We start from the raw sequence: 16,758 nt of genomic DNA, 5'->3' as shown, positions 1-16,758 counted from the left end.
GTTTATTTTACCTTCACTTGGGCGGCGGAAGCAGTTCAAGAACACTGACTTCCAAGCGTCTCTAATTGGATGTAGGTCTAACTTGCCGCAGCGGCAGTAGCAACGGCAACTTAAGTATGAGAAAAAATCCGAATTATAATTTTAGCGTAAATCGTAATTGAATTAGCCACGCTCGTTTTTCGTCAGCTATAAAGGTCGTTGCTGCTTCCCGCTTGGGATGATATCATTTGGGTGCTTTAATTTTCATAAATACCCCAAACAATAGTTGTGAGTATGAGATTATAGAAGTGCGAAAGAACACGAAGCTGTCTAATCAAATTAAAACGAAATAAACAAATTAAAACTGAATAGTACTTAATATTTACAGGCAGTAGTACTTGTAAATGTCTTATTGGTTTACCAAAAAATATTCGTCTGATGTTCATCAATGCAAACTTTATTGAATGTATAAAAAAAAAAGTTTTAAATATTTATCTGTACATTTTTGACTAAAATAGTTGTACTTTCCAGAACAAAATGGTTTTCCTGAGAATGGCAAATGTTGAAAATGGTTTTTGCGAACAGGGCTCTTAACTACGCTAAAGATTTAATGTCGGTTACAAGTTTTAGTTGGAGAATAATGAGAAATGGAATTCAAATTGAATGTTTTAGTAGTAGGGCTGCTTAAACTCGTGGCTGGGATGGTTCAAGCTATTTTTCGATGGTTGAGAGGGCTGAGAGGCGTATAGATACGGTGGGGACACTGCATAGGCACTAGCCGAGTACTGGCGATTGCCTGTGGCATGTTGTTGGGATCCATGTTGCTGTTGCTCCTCGTTTTGTGGCCATCCCTTGTGTGTGCTGTGGGTAGAAGGCAGTTGGTACGAGTGGGATTGCATTTGCAGAAAGTCAGAAGAGGATCCATCACGGGAATCACTGTGGGAATTCTTGTGGGATTCGCTTAAAGCTGGGGAATTAAAGATCTGTTGCTCATGTTGTCGCTGGCTCAAGGACGAAAGTCCTGAGGGCGAGGAAAACGGCTGCTTCCGGTAGGCGTCTGGTAGGGATTGGGTTAGGAGACGAGTATCTAAAGCATCCAATCCAATGAATCGATCGTGCTCAAAGTCGCCGGATAGTGTGTAACTAGGAACAAGTTTTACATCTCGTCCAGGGGCAGCAATCGTTTTATGGCTATTGGCGAAGGCCTCAGCCGAAGGTAGTTTCTCCAAGTCATGTTCTCGGATGGGCTGCCAAAGGTCAGCTCGCAGAGGTTGTTGTTGCTCAAAACGATTGTGGTACTGCTGTTGGTGTGGCTGTTGAAGGAATTGCTTGTGCGGCTGCTGGTGGAAGTTATGACCAAGCGATGATTGCCAAGATTCACCTTCTTGTTGCTCACATGGCTGGCGTTGCTGTCCTTGATTCGAGTTCCAGGATTCTTTCTCTTGCTGCTGATGATGCTGTTGCTGGAAACTAGAGAACTCGCAGGAGTGTCCATTGGGTTGATAGCCCTGATGATGCTGCTGCTTGGAACCCTGTTCATGATGTTGCTGCTGCCCGTTAATTTGCTGATGTTGCTCGTGGCCTAATCCGTGATATTGCTGGTATTGAGATCCTTCGTTATATGCGTGGTGTTGTGCGTTTTGATGGTTTTGTTCGTTTCCCGAGTTTTGATGTTGCTGTTGGGAGAAAGCCGATTGCCAGGAGTAATCCTCCTCTTGCTTATGGCGATGTTGCTGCTGACCTTGGCCATGTTGCTGCTGGCTCGGGCTATGCTGCTGCTGTCCCTGACCATGTTGCTGTTGGCCGTGGCCATACTGTTGCTGGCCCTGGCCATGTTGCTCCTGGCCTCCGTTATAATGTGAGCTGTAAGGTCCATTGAAGCCCTGCTGACCATGGTCGTAATCTGAATCCAAGATGCTGCCGTGAGAGTGCGGCTTCTCGGAAGGCAGATACTTGTGGGCAGGGCCATTATAGCGATAGCCATTCCTGTTGTTATTGTGCAATTGCTGGGGGCCAACGACGACGGCCTGGACATAGGAAATACCCAAAAGGGCAAAGAGCAAGAGGATCTGACAAAATGTGAAATTAGTTGAAGAAAATCAAACGAAATCAAATAATTTACCTTAACAGCTTTCAGCTTCATATTTGCGGCTTGTTGCAGGGCTTGAATGCTGAGTGAGCAATGACTAGCTACAGCCAGAGAAAATACTTTTTATACCCGCCAGCAGTCGCCGCCAAACAACTATATGATCTTGAATAAAATCTGTGCGTGAGTGTGGTCCGAATCGGAGCCACAAAAAGTAAATTCAATGATGCCACTGGGCTGGCGATAAATCGCCAAAGTCTCACGTAACTACCCAAGCACTTGACACTCTTTTGTGCCACTTACAACAAATTCTCCGCGTATATCTTGTGTTCCTATACAAAACCAAAACATAGATGTGGCGGATGTACTTACATTTAGTTTGAGCGGAAGATGCAAACCAGAGGCAGCTCTTTTTCTGCGACTTACGCCATCCGAGGCTAAATTTTTGGATTTCTTAAAATCAGTTTATTGGTGGGTTGTGGGCGGATGCCTTATAATTGCGCGCAAAAATATTTATTTGTATCACACGTACACGCTTACACCCACCGATATGTCAGTGAAAACAAAGCGGCAAGCGAAGCAAAAGGCCGAACAAAAATGAAAACTAAAAAGCTGAAACGGCCGTGCAGCACATACATTTTCTAAGCTATCTGATATTTCAACTTCTTTCGATAGCAAGCAGTTACTTTGCTTTTTATTGCAAGGGGAAACATCTACTTTTTGTGGAAAAGGCCAAAACATGTAATTTTCCAGGTTTGATTACTAATCGATTAGAAATTACCAACTCAAAAGTGTATAACATGTCATATTTGGACGATTTTCCGGTTTGTTATGGTCTGAATACTGTCATTTCTTGGGAAAAATCAAAATTTCGCATAATTAAACAAAAAATGCAAAAATTGTACTTTTTCAGATTTGAATGCAATTATGGTAGGGATTAAAAAACAAGCTCAGCGACGTATTGCTTTCCATAATCCGACCATTTTTGGCAGTTGATCTGATAGTTTGGGGTTGAAATCAGGATTTCGAATATATTTGATTTGAACATATTAGAAACCCAAACCAGGTTTTAATGTCAATCGAATTAAAGCTACGGATCAAAGCTATTGAACTGCATCGATTTTTTTTATAAGATTAAAAGCTTACGAAAATGAAGTCATCTTCGCCGATTTCTATTTCCATCAAAGTCATCGTCCTCGCTGAAATGCTCGGTTTGGACATCCTCCTTCATCGCTTCCTTTCATTATCGGTAGCCTCGCTGAAATGGTCGGAATACACCTTCAGTTCTCCAGTTCAAATGCTGTGTTCTTTAATATTTGCTTAAATTCTTCTTAATCACAGTTTAAAACTTGCTGTGGCTGCTTGTTAGGCATACAAAATGTATAATAGAAAAACTGCAAATGAAAATTGTTCACAGCAGCTGTATTTAGTATATGGTATTTGCTCGCTTTCCGTTATTATTATTTAAATTTGTTTATTTTCGTAATTCGCTTTCTCTTTCTAGTTGGCCACTCTTTTGAGCTTTTGGCCGTACAATAAATAATCATACTTAAACTTAGAGTCTAACAAAAAAAAAACATACAATCAACCATGCACAAAACTCTGGCATAAAATCAGCTAGGAGGGAGGTGAAATTTGTGGGTTTAATCGATTATTGGGAGGAGGGGCGTTACTATTTGGGCGGTGGCCTTAAGGCCAAGCTGGCTTCCAAATCCTTAACCTCCGATACCCGAACTTGCTTTTTAATCGCCTCTTGTCTGGGATGAGGACCTCCCCCGCGTTTTCCACGACTTCCGGCACCCGACCCCGTGTCGCCCCCTGAGACACCAACGCCTCCTGAACTGAGGGCGCGATTGCCGCTTCCCGCCTGGCCTCTGACCTTATAAGTATGCTGATAGCCATAGCCCTCGGGATTGTTATTGAATTTTGGGCTGTAGCTGTCGTATTCAAGACTCGGATGCTTGTTACTTGTGTGGGAATGGGTGTGGCCATGGGCGATCTGATGGACGTGGCTGTGCGTGTGGGCATGGGCGAGGCGTAGTGGCTGTTGCTCCAACCAGGGATCATGGTCATCTGGAAGGGTCTCCTTCTTGAGCACATAATGATAGGGGTAGCCCTCTTCGTTAAGTTTTGACTCATTTATCCCGTCGGATTCCGGTTCGGCAAAGTATCCGGAGGAGTAGCCCTTGTAATCTGGATGCAGTTCCCCGGGTGAACCAGTTACCTTGTACTTGTGGCGGTATTCCTGCAGAGCAGCCTCCTTGCTCTTGTAGGGCAGGGCATTGATGTCGTGATAAATTTCCGAATTGAAGTACAACTTTTGGGGCTTACCCGAGTTCATGATACTTTCCTGATCTTCTCGAGAATCACGCTCTCTTTCCCTTTCGCGTTCTCGTTCCCTTTCCACCCGATCTGGTGTCGGTACTGCGTGGGAAAGATCGAATTCTTCTATATTTTTCAGGGCCGCACCATGATCAAAGTACTCCGCACTCTTTAGGGGCAGGGTATACGGTTTCGAGACTGTTTTAACTGTGGCCGTTTGCAGGGGAGCCCGAGTCTTAATCTTGTATATGAACTCCACATTGGGACTTAGTTCGTCAACGGGTAAATCGGGGGCCTGATAGGCCGTTTCCGTTTCGGATTGAAAGTGTTGAAGGGGTTTCGAGTTGACCAATGCCACCGCCGAGCTCCTTAATTTGCCAGTTGTTTGATGATTGTGGTGCTGCGGGTAGTGCACCTGCTGCTGGTGGTGGAGCTGTTGCTTTGTCGGCGGTGGTGCCGTATACTTGGGCCGCACTGTGCTGCTGCTGTAGCGTTTCTCTTCCGAATGCGAGTGTGAAGACGGCAGAGACCCAGACCCGGAATGAGTACCAGACGAATATGTCTGCGACTTGTAGTAGGTCTTGGTGATCGGAGACAGCGGTGGTGGCGGTGGGGGCGTGACCGGTTCTTGGGGCGTACTTAGGATCTTACCCTCTGCCTCAAGTTCCTTCATGTACTTGATTACGGACTTTTCAATCTGTTTCATAATCTCCGATTTGGGGATTTCGGTTGAGGCTGAGACCCTAACCTTTTCCTCGGCCTCGGCCTCGAGGTTTCTATATATTTGCGGTGGCTGATAGGGGGCGTAGCTTTTATAGTTGTTGTTGTTGTTGTTGCTATATTTCGGCCGGTAGTGACGTTCGATGTCCTGTTCATGTCCCTGAACGTGAAATTCCTTTTCGGTAGAGGGTTCATAGAGTTCATAGCTCCGGGTCACTGGATCCTTTTCGTAGACAGGAGCAGGAGCAGGAGCTAAGGCGGGTGACGCTGGCAACGACGATTCCGAGGAGGATGGACTAGAGGTTCCCGAAGCCACGATCAATGTCTGCTGTCTCTGTTTATGTTGCGCATGCACTTCTGCATCCCTGCCTTGTTCTTGGTGGATCCTCTGAGTAGATGATTGAAAATCCTTCTTTGACTGGATGTGGTTAATGTTCAGGTTCTGATTCTGGTTTTCACTTTGGCTATGGACTTGATTCTGGTTCTGGATCGGACTCTTAAGCTGAATCGGAGGCTGTTTATAAGCCAATTTAATGGCATTGGCCACGTATTCAGCTGCCGACTGGGAATCCTCCAAGTTAACGGAGGCTGCGGACCCCGATGCTGCGGTAGTGGTGCTCAGGATGAGTTTAGGCTGCGATTCCTGCTCTGGACGCACTAGATTAAGTTCCATCTGACCATACCTGTAGTCTGGGGAATATACAATGCACAATCTCTAAATTATTGTATACTTTTCGGCACTTTTATAATTTTGGCTTAAAAGAGAAACCCATTTGGGTTTTCTTGGCCAACTGAAGCACTTTAGAATATTTCTTTTCGGTGACTGAAAACTGTATTACCTTTGCTGGGCGCATCTTTTGATCTGCTGTAGATCATTGATCCTCGCATAGGGTAACCACGTTCATCTGATCCTCGACGACTGGCTGCCAAAGCCAGCTGATCGGGAATCGTCTTTTCACCAGTGTCCTCCAGAGAGGAGGGACCTGCTCCTGATCCCCCCAAGCGACGACGACTGCTGCCCGAGGTGCCTGAGGTCACTGAAATGGCACTGCAAAGTGACGACATCTATCGAGAGATCAAGCATTAAAACCTGTCAGAATCTTTGCCGATCATAAAAGATGATTCCTTAAAAGCGAACTATATGTGTTCACCTTGGTAGCTGGGTAGCTCGTTAACTGATGCTGTCCATGACTACACATGGCCACTTAATTATTGGTCCGTTTGTTTGTGCCCACCTTAAAATTAAACTAATAAACTCAGCCAATTTACTTTCGCTTTCGAGGAGGCCAAGGAGAGAAAAGGAGAAAGAAGAGGGGACTGACAGCTTACTTTCTGTGTGATTGATTGCCGTTCAGTTGGCCAAGTTCAATGGCCCGCTGGCAAGAGGGGGCAATAAAACATCAGCATGAAATACTTGCAACACGCAATTGCAGATCGCAGGAAAGGAAGGGGGAGGATCCTGAGATCACCCATGAAACATCGAATGTAAAAGTGTTACTTAATGTTTGCCGTTTCGAGATAATTCTTTCTAAGCTGAAGTCTCCAGAAATAGAGTCACTTTGGAAAAGTTATTGTTCAGAATCGTATTTAAACTTTGGATCAGTGAACACATTGGGCCAATATATGTTAAAAAGTTTTCGAATATCCACAAATATCTTTCACTTTTGGGAATTACTGATTCTGATTAGTAAATAGTATCACTTTTTTACTGGACACTAAAAAAATATACTCCTTGTGGGGCGATAGAGCCCAGTCCTTGGGCGGGAACACGTTACTTACGATGATCAGCAGGCAAAGGCACCACTGCCGGCGGCTAAGGATGTTTAATCCCATTTGAATGAGCTGGATCGGGTGGTGGTGCTGATAAAAATGGAATCGTGGTCGTGGCGCGCTGGAGTCTCAGCCGTGATTGTTGGCGGCCAGCACTAAGGCGAGGCTTTTATAATGATGCGAACCGCTGCAGCGGAAAATTTATGCGAATGTGCGCGATAAAGAAAAGCGAGAAAAGTGCAAGTGCAATAGAGAGGCAGAGAGATATGGACAGAGAAGGGGAGAAAGATCGCTTCACTTTCGATGACAATTCGAATCGTAATAAGCCATCGATGCACAACACGGCGTATGCGTGATAAGTTCGCCCATTATAAACCGATGAAGTGCGAGAGTGAAGGCCATATACCGGCGAGAAAGAGAGGCAAAAACGGGACAACTGGTTTTTAGTTTCTTGGCTTCAGTTTCAGTCGCAGTTTAAGCTGCAATTTTGATGGCTATAAGCTAAGCCAAACAAACCCCCACCACAAACGGTTCAATGAAATGTTTGCCGGCGAGCAAAGCGGGGTAATACCCGTAATTGACTTGTTAAATCCTCGCCACAAATGGCATTTATCGGGCTAAATGACAAATAATGGGCAGGGAGTAACCCGGGAGGGATCTACTCAGTCCGCTTGGATGCCGGAAAGCAGGATAAGAATCTGGCAGGTACTTGGGTGGCCTGTTGTATAGCAAGTAGTCGTGGTTACCTCAAGGATCCCTTACTTTGACTAGGTTATTTCTACCCATTGAAGTCTACAAAACGCTGATATACATTTAACAACTTTTCAAACATTTACTTGTTATAATTTGTAAGTAAAATTGAAACATGAGGTGTCTAATTTGATCAAGTCTTGCAATCCGACTTGCAGTTTCGGGGTATTCCCGTTAAACGCAGCCAGTGGAAGAAGCAAACACATTAACATTGAGATGAGTCCGGCGGTGCAGCAGCTCTCTAATCGGTGGTTGGCTTCATGGTCTCTGATTCCATGCATAACAATTAACAAGGATCCAAGATAAACAAAAAGTTTTTCGTTGCTGATTTATGATTGCAACCGCAGCTGCAAGGTTTCTCGATGCCAAAGAGTGGCACAACTGAATTTTCTTCCAATAAACACATCCGGAGATCTGCGTGAGTGTCCCATTGGAAGAGCTTGCCATTGCAATTGGCCGGCCGCTTAATTTTCGTTACGTGCACAGGGCGTATGATTTATATTTTAATATTCTGCGAGAGCGGCGAAAAACGAAAATGAAACTGAAACTGAAACTGAAACACTTACCACAGTTAACGCTAACGATAATAGACGTAATAATAAAAGCGAAACAATTTTGCAGCGGCACAGCAAAGCGATTCGGCCCCTCCGCATGTGTGAAGATCAACAACCTTGCCATCAGCCGAATACGAATGCTACAGCCATACATACGGCCACATTTTTTGCCGCTGCGAATGCGATCCATGCCCCGTTATGTGGCCAAAAACTGCCGAGACTCCACCAAATCCACTGCCAGCAGCCGAAGAAACAGCTGTGTCAGCACCACCAGATGAACAGTGGTTGAAAGCTGGGATAGCCCGTTAAAAGATTGTTCAAGCATTTTCATTTGGTAATAAGCCACTGCATTTGCCCCACTGTGGCACCTGCAGCACTTCGACAATGCTGCAAAATGTTATTTTTGTAGATCGGACTGCACACAGACCCCACTCACCACACATCGCTTAACTTATTAATTCGTTGCTGGAGTCGTTTCAGTTACAGCTGGTGTTTTATGGGTCCATTGTTGGAGCGAGATAATCGTTAACATCATAAGGTCGTTTTCACCAAGTAGTTTTTTCTACAAACTGGGCCTGATAAGAATCCGGACAGGGAAAAGCCCGATACTGTGAGCGGTCCAACTCGGCGTGAATCAAAAGAGACTTGATGGGCTTCCGAGGGATCCAAAGTTGTGATGACAATGGCTGACAAGCGGTTGACGACGCACTTTTGATTTCCTGTTCAAAATGACATTGGGAAGGGCTCGAGGAAGCGGGCGGCATGGAATAGAGATCATCATTCAGCTTGAAGGATCATGCAAATGGAAGTGAGAATTTGAATGCGAATGGAAAATGGCTAACTGCAAATGGAAATACGAATTTTTCAGAGAGTGCGGAAGCCGACCACTTTTTAATTCGAGTGGAAAGTCGACAGACGCTGCCGCATTTCAAAATTATCGAAATTGGCACAATTTACCAGCCATTGCGGCAGCTGATTATGCTAATTGTTTGGCGTAGTATCTCGAATCTTTACGTAAACATCCATTTTGAAAGAGCGATGTGGCAAAAAGGAAGAGACTGCCATGTGAAAGTGCTGGCCATCGTTTGATGGTGCGGCAAATTGCAGCAGATTGCATTAGATCACTAGAGCACTGGACTTACGGGGGAAAATTGGTTAGTATGAAGAAAGCACTGCCTTTGCTTGCCTTTTTCATTATTAACAAATGCAGTTTGCATTTCTTCTTGGCAGCTATTCTCGTTTACATACACACCTCCTTATAGGTCGCCATTAGATTTGCTCATTAAAATTAGCCAAATATTCTTAATTCCAATATCATCAATGTAAAAGTAGATCAGCTTGCTTTCCAATACAGAGGACATTCAGTTTGATCTTCTCCAGAGATTCCCAATAGGATTCGGTGCGAAATCATCCACCTCCTTTTTTAACAACCAGTCAATAGAGGCTGCCGTCTTGATTTTCAAATTAGTTTCTTTTCGGTTTATTCATACAAAAATAAAAGTACATATAAAAAACAAATTCAATTACAGACTTAATATTGCACACATGATCAGCAGCACGTTTTCTTGGTTAACAATATAAACAACATAAACAAACATCGTACAAAATAATGAAAAGCGTATGTGTCCCGCACCTCTGCACGAATAAATGGGGAAAACGTGCCTACTTTTAGGCCCCCTCAATGAGTGTTACCCAAAAGTATGCCTTCGCACTGCGGTGTGAGGGTGTTGGACAGGTTTAGTGTGAGATTTGGAGCTGGAGGGTCTTCCCCCAATTCTTCTAGCTTGGAATAAATACTAATGAACGGATATCAGGCACATGAAGCAACCACAAGTTGTGTTAACAATACGAGTTAGTTGGGGGATGGCACCCACTGAAAAGATACTGTCGTGTAGGAATGGTTTTTGGGTTGCAGAAAGCACGCATGTTTCTCAATGTTCTAGAGCCAATACTATCTTCTAAAAGTATCCAAAGGTTTAATAAATTATTATAGCCACATATGATGCTAAAGTATTATTTTTATGGATTGCAATTCAAAAGCCAGTTGGTACCTGGCCAAGCCAGAATGGCTTACTCTTACTTTACTTTAAATAGTATTGACCTCTAGAGATATTGAAAATCTGCCTGACTTTTCCATAAAAAATAGTGGAGCGACAGAAATTTGAAGAGTTCTGAAATATTTAGAGGCGACATACTTCCAGAAACATTTTGATTTGATTTTAGTATCTAGATATTTCTGTGGCTCTCGCGATAACTTATTTTGAATCGTCACAAGTAGCCACGTTGGGAAACCATGTCGTTAGTTTAGATTTTGACGCCCTAATTTGCTAAATTCATCCTGGCAGTCAGTGTGCGCTTTCTAGTGAATCTCCATTCCCCCCGCGGACGTGGATTCGAGCATCAGCCCTCAAGCAGCTGCGTCGTCTTGTATTCCACAGCCGAGCCCATTTCAGCGCCCAGTTTCTCCCTCACATACTCCCGGATTTGTTGCAGCCTCTTGTCCGCTCCTTCCGCAGGCTCAGGACTAGCCGCCCTCTTTCCCTGGCGCATCTTGAGGCCGTGGGCGTGGTAGTTGAAGGGACGCTCTCCCTCGGATGGTTCTTGTTCCTCTTCGATGTCGGCCTGCTGCTGCTGCTTGTAGGGATAGGGATTGAAGATGACCTTGGTGTGGGTGGGTCGTGGGTTGTTCTCCGTGATTGGTAGACTGTGCTCCGGTTCCGGTTCCTGTTCCGGGACACCAGGACCTGTGGGTTGATCAGATTCTGGCACATATATTGGCTGCTGATGCTGCTGCTCCGGCTGTTGCTGCTGCTGCTGGTGCTGCTGGTGCACATGCTGATGATGAAGCTGCTGTGGTTGTGGTTCCTGTTCTGGATGGGCCATTGCTATAAGATAGACCTGAGGCTGGTGCTGCAAGTGAGTTTGTGGCTGGGCATAATAGAACTGAGTAGGTTGCTGGTAGTCCATGGGGGCGTAGTATTGCTGCGGCTCGTACTGTTGCTGCTCCAGCTGCAACTGTTGCTGGTGGCGCCCCTTGTAGCTCTGGTAGACATCGTCGATGGGTGCGTACTGGACTGGCGGAGGAGTGGGTGCCAACTGGTGAGCGTAGCTGACTTCCTGGTGGTATGTGGCAGGTTCTGGTGGTCCGTATTGCTGTGAGGGATCCACATGTGGTTGCTGCTGATGTTGCTGTTGTTGCTGCTGCTCTGCCTCCTGGAGCAAATGGAGGTACTGTGCCGCCCTGATCTCGAGATACTGCTGGAGAAGGGTCTGCAAATGGGCGGCGTACTTAGCTGGACCCGGGATACGCAGAACAATGACAGGCTCCTTATAGTCGCCAGCGCCATGTGCACCCTCAGCCTCTTCTTGGGGCAAATCAATCTGGGGCTGTTCGGGGGCAGTGTGCTGCGGCTGGGTCTCATAGCTGGTTTGTGGTTTAAGCTCGTAAGAGTACGAGGGTTCAATGGTGACGCTGGTCACCTGCTCGTGATTGTGATGGTGGTGCACCGCCGGCTGCTGTGGCTCCTCCTGCTCCTCCGGAAGTGGCTGGGGATGGGCAAAGCCTGAGGGTATATCGTGCTGCGAGTACGGATAGAACATGAACTTGGGAGGCGTGTAATCGTAGCCAGGATGCAAGTAGCCGTATCTGAAAGGTAATAAAGTAGAAGTAGTTGTTGAAAGTGTCTTCGGTAGATCCGCCGTCGATGGTATTACCCCAAATCCCCTTCGATGGTCCTCTTGCTGTTCTTGCCACCGCTGCCCGTGGAATTATCCCTCTCCACCTTGATCTTGATCTTGTCCCCGTGAAGTTTGAACTGCTTGTCCAGCTCCTTGATGAATTCCAGGTCGTCAGCAGGCAAGTTTCCAAATGTCTCGGTTAAGGCCGGTGCCTTGGTGGTGCCCCTGGTGGCTGCCGACTTAGCAATCTTCACTCGTGGCTTACTAGGCTTGGTGGTGGTCCCTCTGCTGGTGGAAATCGGTGCAGTAGTTGGCGTTTTGGTTGGCCGCTTCTTCAGGTTGGTAACCTTTTTGGGAAAGCCATTGCCCTTCGAACCGCCCGCCTCCGACTGGCTCAATCCACTGGCAATGCACAGAATAGCACTTAGAGTGCCCTGAAAGATACAGGCTTACGGCTTAGTTGGATGCAGAAAGTGATTAGATAGCTGAAGGTAAGGAAGGGATTTCGAAAGATGTAGCCGACACAAGTAATTTTTCTTCTTGAAACACCTTCAACACTGCAGCCCTTGATCATTGTTATATTGATATTGATCACGGTTGCAATTTACTCGGTGTTTTGTTTGTCCGCGAAGTCGACTTGGATTGAGCAAGACGGCGTTATTTGTTGCGGGCCAATCTTTGTTTGAGCTCAAGGCGAAAGGCGAAGACAATAAAGGGAGACAAAAGGGGAGTTGAAGACAAAAGCTGTGGGCCATCCATCCACCGGGTTGTCTCGATTTCGCTCTCAATATCGATCGTTAAACCAATCAACACACAACACACGCTGAGAGGGGGTTTCACATTTGACATTTCATCAAGCGAATTGGTGTTGTAATTGAAACTCGTTGTCGGCAAGTTCGCGTCTCGAGTCTTATGAACTCAGCGCTAGTGACGATTCGCGAAGAGTGACAAACAAACTAATGGTTCGATCTCCATCGATCAAATGCCCAAAATCAGCGATTATCTGGGTGACGATTATGAACCCAAATTGACTTTACTAACCACAACAGCTCTGAAATGTCAGATTGGTGATAAATAAAATGGGAATGTAGTGCTTAAAGTCATTTGAAAGGATGCCCCATTAGATTTTCAACAACGTGATGATTGTATCTTTTTATTGGTAACTAAAAGTATCTACTACAACGATTCATTATTGGAAAATGGTTTTGCCTCCCCCGCGTTTCGATGTTCGGAAAACAGATTTGCATAGCAGGCGGTTGGTTAGTTACATTTTAATTGCAATTATCAAGGCAGTGAGCGAGTGTGAGTGTGTGTAAACCGAAACTGGGACAGTGTGTCAAGTCATTTTAATAGTCGTTGTCATTACTTTACTGCTGGTTGCTTATGTAGCAGTTGCTTTTAGTCGTTAAGCAGGAAGAGTTTTTCGGCAGACTTGCCACAAGCAGCCACAACAGCTGCGCATTTCTGAGAGACGCTAGCATGGGAGCCAAAAATCAAAACGCTTTTATGTAACCCCTCATACAGAAGGAGCAGCTCTAACTAGTTAGATCTGTCTCTCGCATTGATTTATCTTTGTCAATTATTTCTGGAAAAAAATCATTTAATTGCATCGGGCTTTTGGAGTAGCCTTTCACTTGCAGTAAAAAAGAATCGTACCGAGCGGCTGATTATGTGGGGGATTGGAGAGATGAGATTCCCATTCCCATTCCAAGCAACAGCATTTCGTGGCGAACGATCGTCACGCAACGCGTGCAAATTAGTCGGACTCGGATTTTTGCTCAGTTTGTCTGCTGCTTTGGTTATTGTTTCGCCTCTGATGATGCAACAGCATCATCCGTAACGGCAACATCACAGCCAAGCTCAACAATAAAATGTAAATTAGACAACTTCGGATTATCCTGCCGGTGGCTGAGAAGCCCACTTCCCGGTGGGGTGTAATAACTTTATGTAACCACACAAGCGGTGGCTTCGGAAAACGAGTTCTCGTTGCGCTGCTCGGCGGGTGTGTTCAGCACTGAGAAGAAAAATGCAGAAATAGTGCTTTTATGTTATCTCGGAAAGTCTTTAAAAACATTCCCAGGTTTCAAAAAGTGTTCCATTGACTTTAAAGTTTCATTTCTAAATATCAAATTTAAAGGATGTTAGTACTAGATAAGGGTGTGATCCTGACATATCTTATTTAATGTATCTTGTCTAATGACACTGATTTAGATTAGTGTCATTTAAAGGTTGACCCCCCTACCGTTTCTAAAGTATTTAGTGGCTATTTCCTTCTGTGTTCGCATTTCTGCAAACAGACTTCTTGCGGTCATTATTTGCCTAATTTTCTGACATTCTTCCGTGAAATTTGGCGTCTAATTAGTGGCTGCTTAACGACTAACAGCCCAGCAGGTTGATTGATGGCGCGATGACAATAAACAAGGGCAGAGTCAGTTAGGCAAGTGGCAAACGGGAAGTAGTCGGTCGAGCGACGTAAGAGGTCAAGATTGCGATTAACCATCTTGCGGGAGTTGGAAGTTCATTGCATGCGCTCCGTCCGGTTGAGTGAACTGCAACCACTTTCCAACCACCAGCCAACCAAGCCGGCTCTGCCACTGCCACTGCACCACTTGAATGCAAATAATTTGTCAGCCAGCGACTAGTTTTTACTCCGCACAATTTCGATTTGTGGGTGGATCTGATTTCCGGGCTTTCCAAAAGAGATTGTGCAATCATCAAGGCTCCAACTCCTAGTCCGGCTCTAGCTCTTGCTCTTACCAATAAAACTGCTACTCTCATGGCGACTCCAGATGGCAATGCGAGTTCACACAATCCGATTTTGATAGCACTGTAGCACTTTGAAATATTCTTGCGTCTTTGTGGCACCACAATAAAAAAAAGAAGAAACAACACTCCTGAGTATGTTGGGTAAATTGTAAATGTAATTCTGTCTTGGACTCGGATTCGGATTCGATGCGGTGCTAGCGTTTAAAAGTCGCGCCTCTTACTGCGAATGGCGCTGGCGATGCTCGCGGTTTTTATATCGCAACCACAGCAAAAACAACTTGGCCTGGTCTTCGGGTTGCATCAAGCTGGAATATTGGCTTCGGAGCTGGAGTTGAAGTTGAATTTGTTAAAGCCAAAGAGACGAATGGGGAGCATGGAGCGTGGATCGTAGATCGGGGAAAGAAGACGCCAAGCGGACCGAAGTTCACCGCCGATGACACCGCACGTCTATACATATATATTGGCTTGTGACTGAAGGTGTAGGTTGCCTGGGATTGCTCCAACTGTAAACAAAGTGCTTTAGATACTTGCCAGATAAATATCAAAACGCATTCGTTGCGGCAGCAGGAAACAGGGGAAAGTGTTGCGGAATTGGGGAAAACAAGCTTTGGGAGCAGGAATTTGTTGGAAATTCAATAGTGTTGACCAAGGAGTTAAGAAGTTCTCTGTGCTTAAAATAGTCTTTAAGTTAAGAGCATCTTGATGATAGACAACCTTTGGTTAAACCGTTTTCCCTGGATAAATTTGTATTTTAGCCATTACTTCATAGGTTATATACTCGTACATGAACAATTTCTCACCGATGGGATTTCATGGTTGCCAATCCAAGTCATCCATATTCTAGATCTGATTCTCAGTTTCCTAACTCTCAAGACATTCCAATACCAATGCCTGCAATATTTTCCATCGTGAGAATGATCAAATGATGATCCACCTGGCCACGTCATGGGAGAGCAACCTTTCATAAAGGGCCAACGCCAGGGTATTAATCAAGAAGCTGAAAGACCTTTCCAATTTCTTTGGGCCGCTTTTGTCTCCACTTTTCCAGTTCAAGTTCAAAGTCATAAAAATATTGCCGCAACGATGGCTTATGACAAAGGCCTGGACTTGACTCGACTGGCTAGCCAGCCAGCATCGATTCCGGGGCCTTTCATTTCGGTTGAATGGGTTTCGGTTTTGATTAAAATTATTTCTATATTTCTGGGCCCCGCACAAAGCCACAGACAAATCGAAACAGAAACAGAAATTTGCATGAAGACAATTGCAGAGCATCCAGATGAGAAAAAAGAGAGTGCCCAGGGGTCCGCGTGTAGTGGCACTTTAATTGGCGCATTAAGTTGTTTTCGCTTGGGCTTGGCCTGGGATTTGGAGTTGGCTTTTGGGTTTAGAGAAATGGCATAACAAGAGTGTGGCTGGCTGTTCGGCTATTCGCCTGCTCGTCGCTGTGCGGTTTGGTAATCTGTTTCTCAAAAGACACTAGGCATGACACTAAGCGGCGCAAGATAAAAAACTGCAGATAACTGAACACTGGAAACTTCATTTGCAATCACGTGGCTTCACTGTCGAAAGTGTTTTCGCTCCAGATACCCTTGGGTCTGGGTCTGAAGTTTTGGGCATTTCAGGGTCGACGACAATCTCTTAGAGGTATAGGAACCCCTCGAGGATCTAGCAGGATTTCTGAATGGGAGATTGTAGTTTGGATAGCTATAGGTAACTTAGTTTTTAGTTAATCCCTTCTTTAGGGTAACTTCAGTTCCACCCACCTACGATCTCTTTGCCATAGATTGAAGGGCGCTCATCGATGGAAAACCAATTAAAATGTTGGCCACCTTGCCGGTTCAACGCTCTTTTGTGCTCCTCCTAAGTCTTGGCTCTCGAATCCACTCGATTTCCGCCAGATTCCGATGCCGATTCCGATTCCCAGCCCAATGCCAACGATGACCGGAGGGAATCGAAGCCGCGGCTAAGCAAACATTGCACAACCAGCCTTAGCTCAACTAGCCCTGGCTCATTGTCCGCCGGTGCAACAATGTCACTTAGTCAGCGCTCACAATAATGCGGCTTTATGAATTATGACTATTTATTGTGCTGGGCAAGTCCCATGATAATGGACCCTCGGATCTCACATAAAGC

The 16,758-nt window shown here is 45.3% G+C and overlaps 3 protein-coding genes across 3 annotated transcripts; all 3 read right to left on the bottom strand.

Moving 5' to 3' along the window:
* Positions 1 to 415: 415 nt before the first annotated feature.
* On the bottom strand, positions 416 to 2,142 carry LOC108118507 (G-box-binding factor). Its single transcript, XM_017231247.2, has 2 exons — positions 2,102 to 2,142; positions 416 to 2,048 (listed from the first exon to the last, which is right to left on the bottom strand). Exons 1-2 carry the CDS (start codon positions 2,120 to 2,122, stop codon positions 648 to 650), a joined length of 1,422 nt encoding a protein of 473 aa, XP_017086736.1. The 5' UTR covers positions 2,123 to 2,142; the 3' UTR covers positions 416 to 647.
* A 1,595-nt stretch (positions 2,143 to 3,737) lies between these two features.
* LOC108118511 lies at positions 3,738 to 6,943 on the bottom strand. The gene is made up of 3 exons (XM_017231251.1): positions 6,887 to 6,943; positions 5,947 to 6,172; positions 3,738 to 5,797 (listed from the first exon to the last, which is right to left on the bottom strand). Exons 1-3 carry the CDS (start codon positions 6,938 to 6,940, stop codon positions 3,738 to 3,740), a joined length of 2,340 nt encoding a protein of 779 aa, XP_017086740.1. The 5' UTR covers positions 6,941 to 6,943.
* A 2,690-nt stretch (positions 6,944 to 9,633) lies between these two features.
* LOC108118549 (mediator of RNA polymerase II transcription subunit 15) lies at positions 9,634 to 14,832 on the bottom strand. Its single transcript, XM_017231303.2, has 3 exons — positions 14,617 to 14,832; positions 11,896 to 12,293; positions 9,634 to 11,827 (listed from the first exon to the last, which is right to left on the bottom strand). The coding sequence occupies exons 1-3, from the start codon at positions 14,635 to 14,637 to the stop codon at positions 10,582 to 10,584; spliced, it is 1,665 nt and encodes a 554-aa protein (XP_017086792.1). The 5' UTR covers positions 14,638 to 14,832; the 3' UTR covers positions 9,634 to 10,581.
* Positions 14,833 to 16,758: the final 1,926 nt, after the last annotated feature.

The sequence above is a fragment of the Drosophila eugracilis genome, unplaced genomic scaffold, assembly GCF_018153835.1.
Source record: "Drosophila eugracilis isolate 14026-0451.02 unplaced genomic scaffold, ASM1815383v1 contig_376, whole genome shotgun sequence".
Lineage (NCBI taxonomy): Eukaryota > Metazoa > Arthropoda > Insecta > Diptera > Drosophilidae > Drosophila > Drosophila eugracilis.
This window is presented reverse-complemented; position numbering and strand designations above follow the sequence as displayed.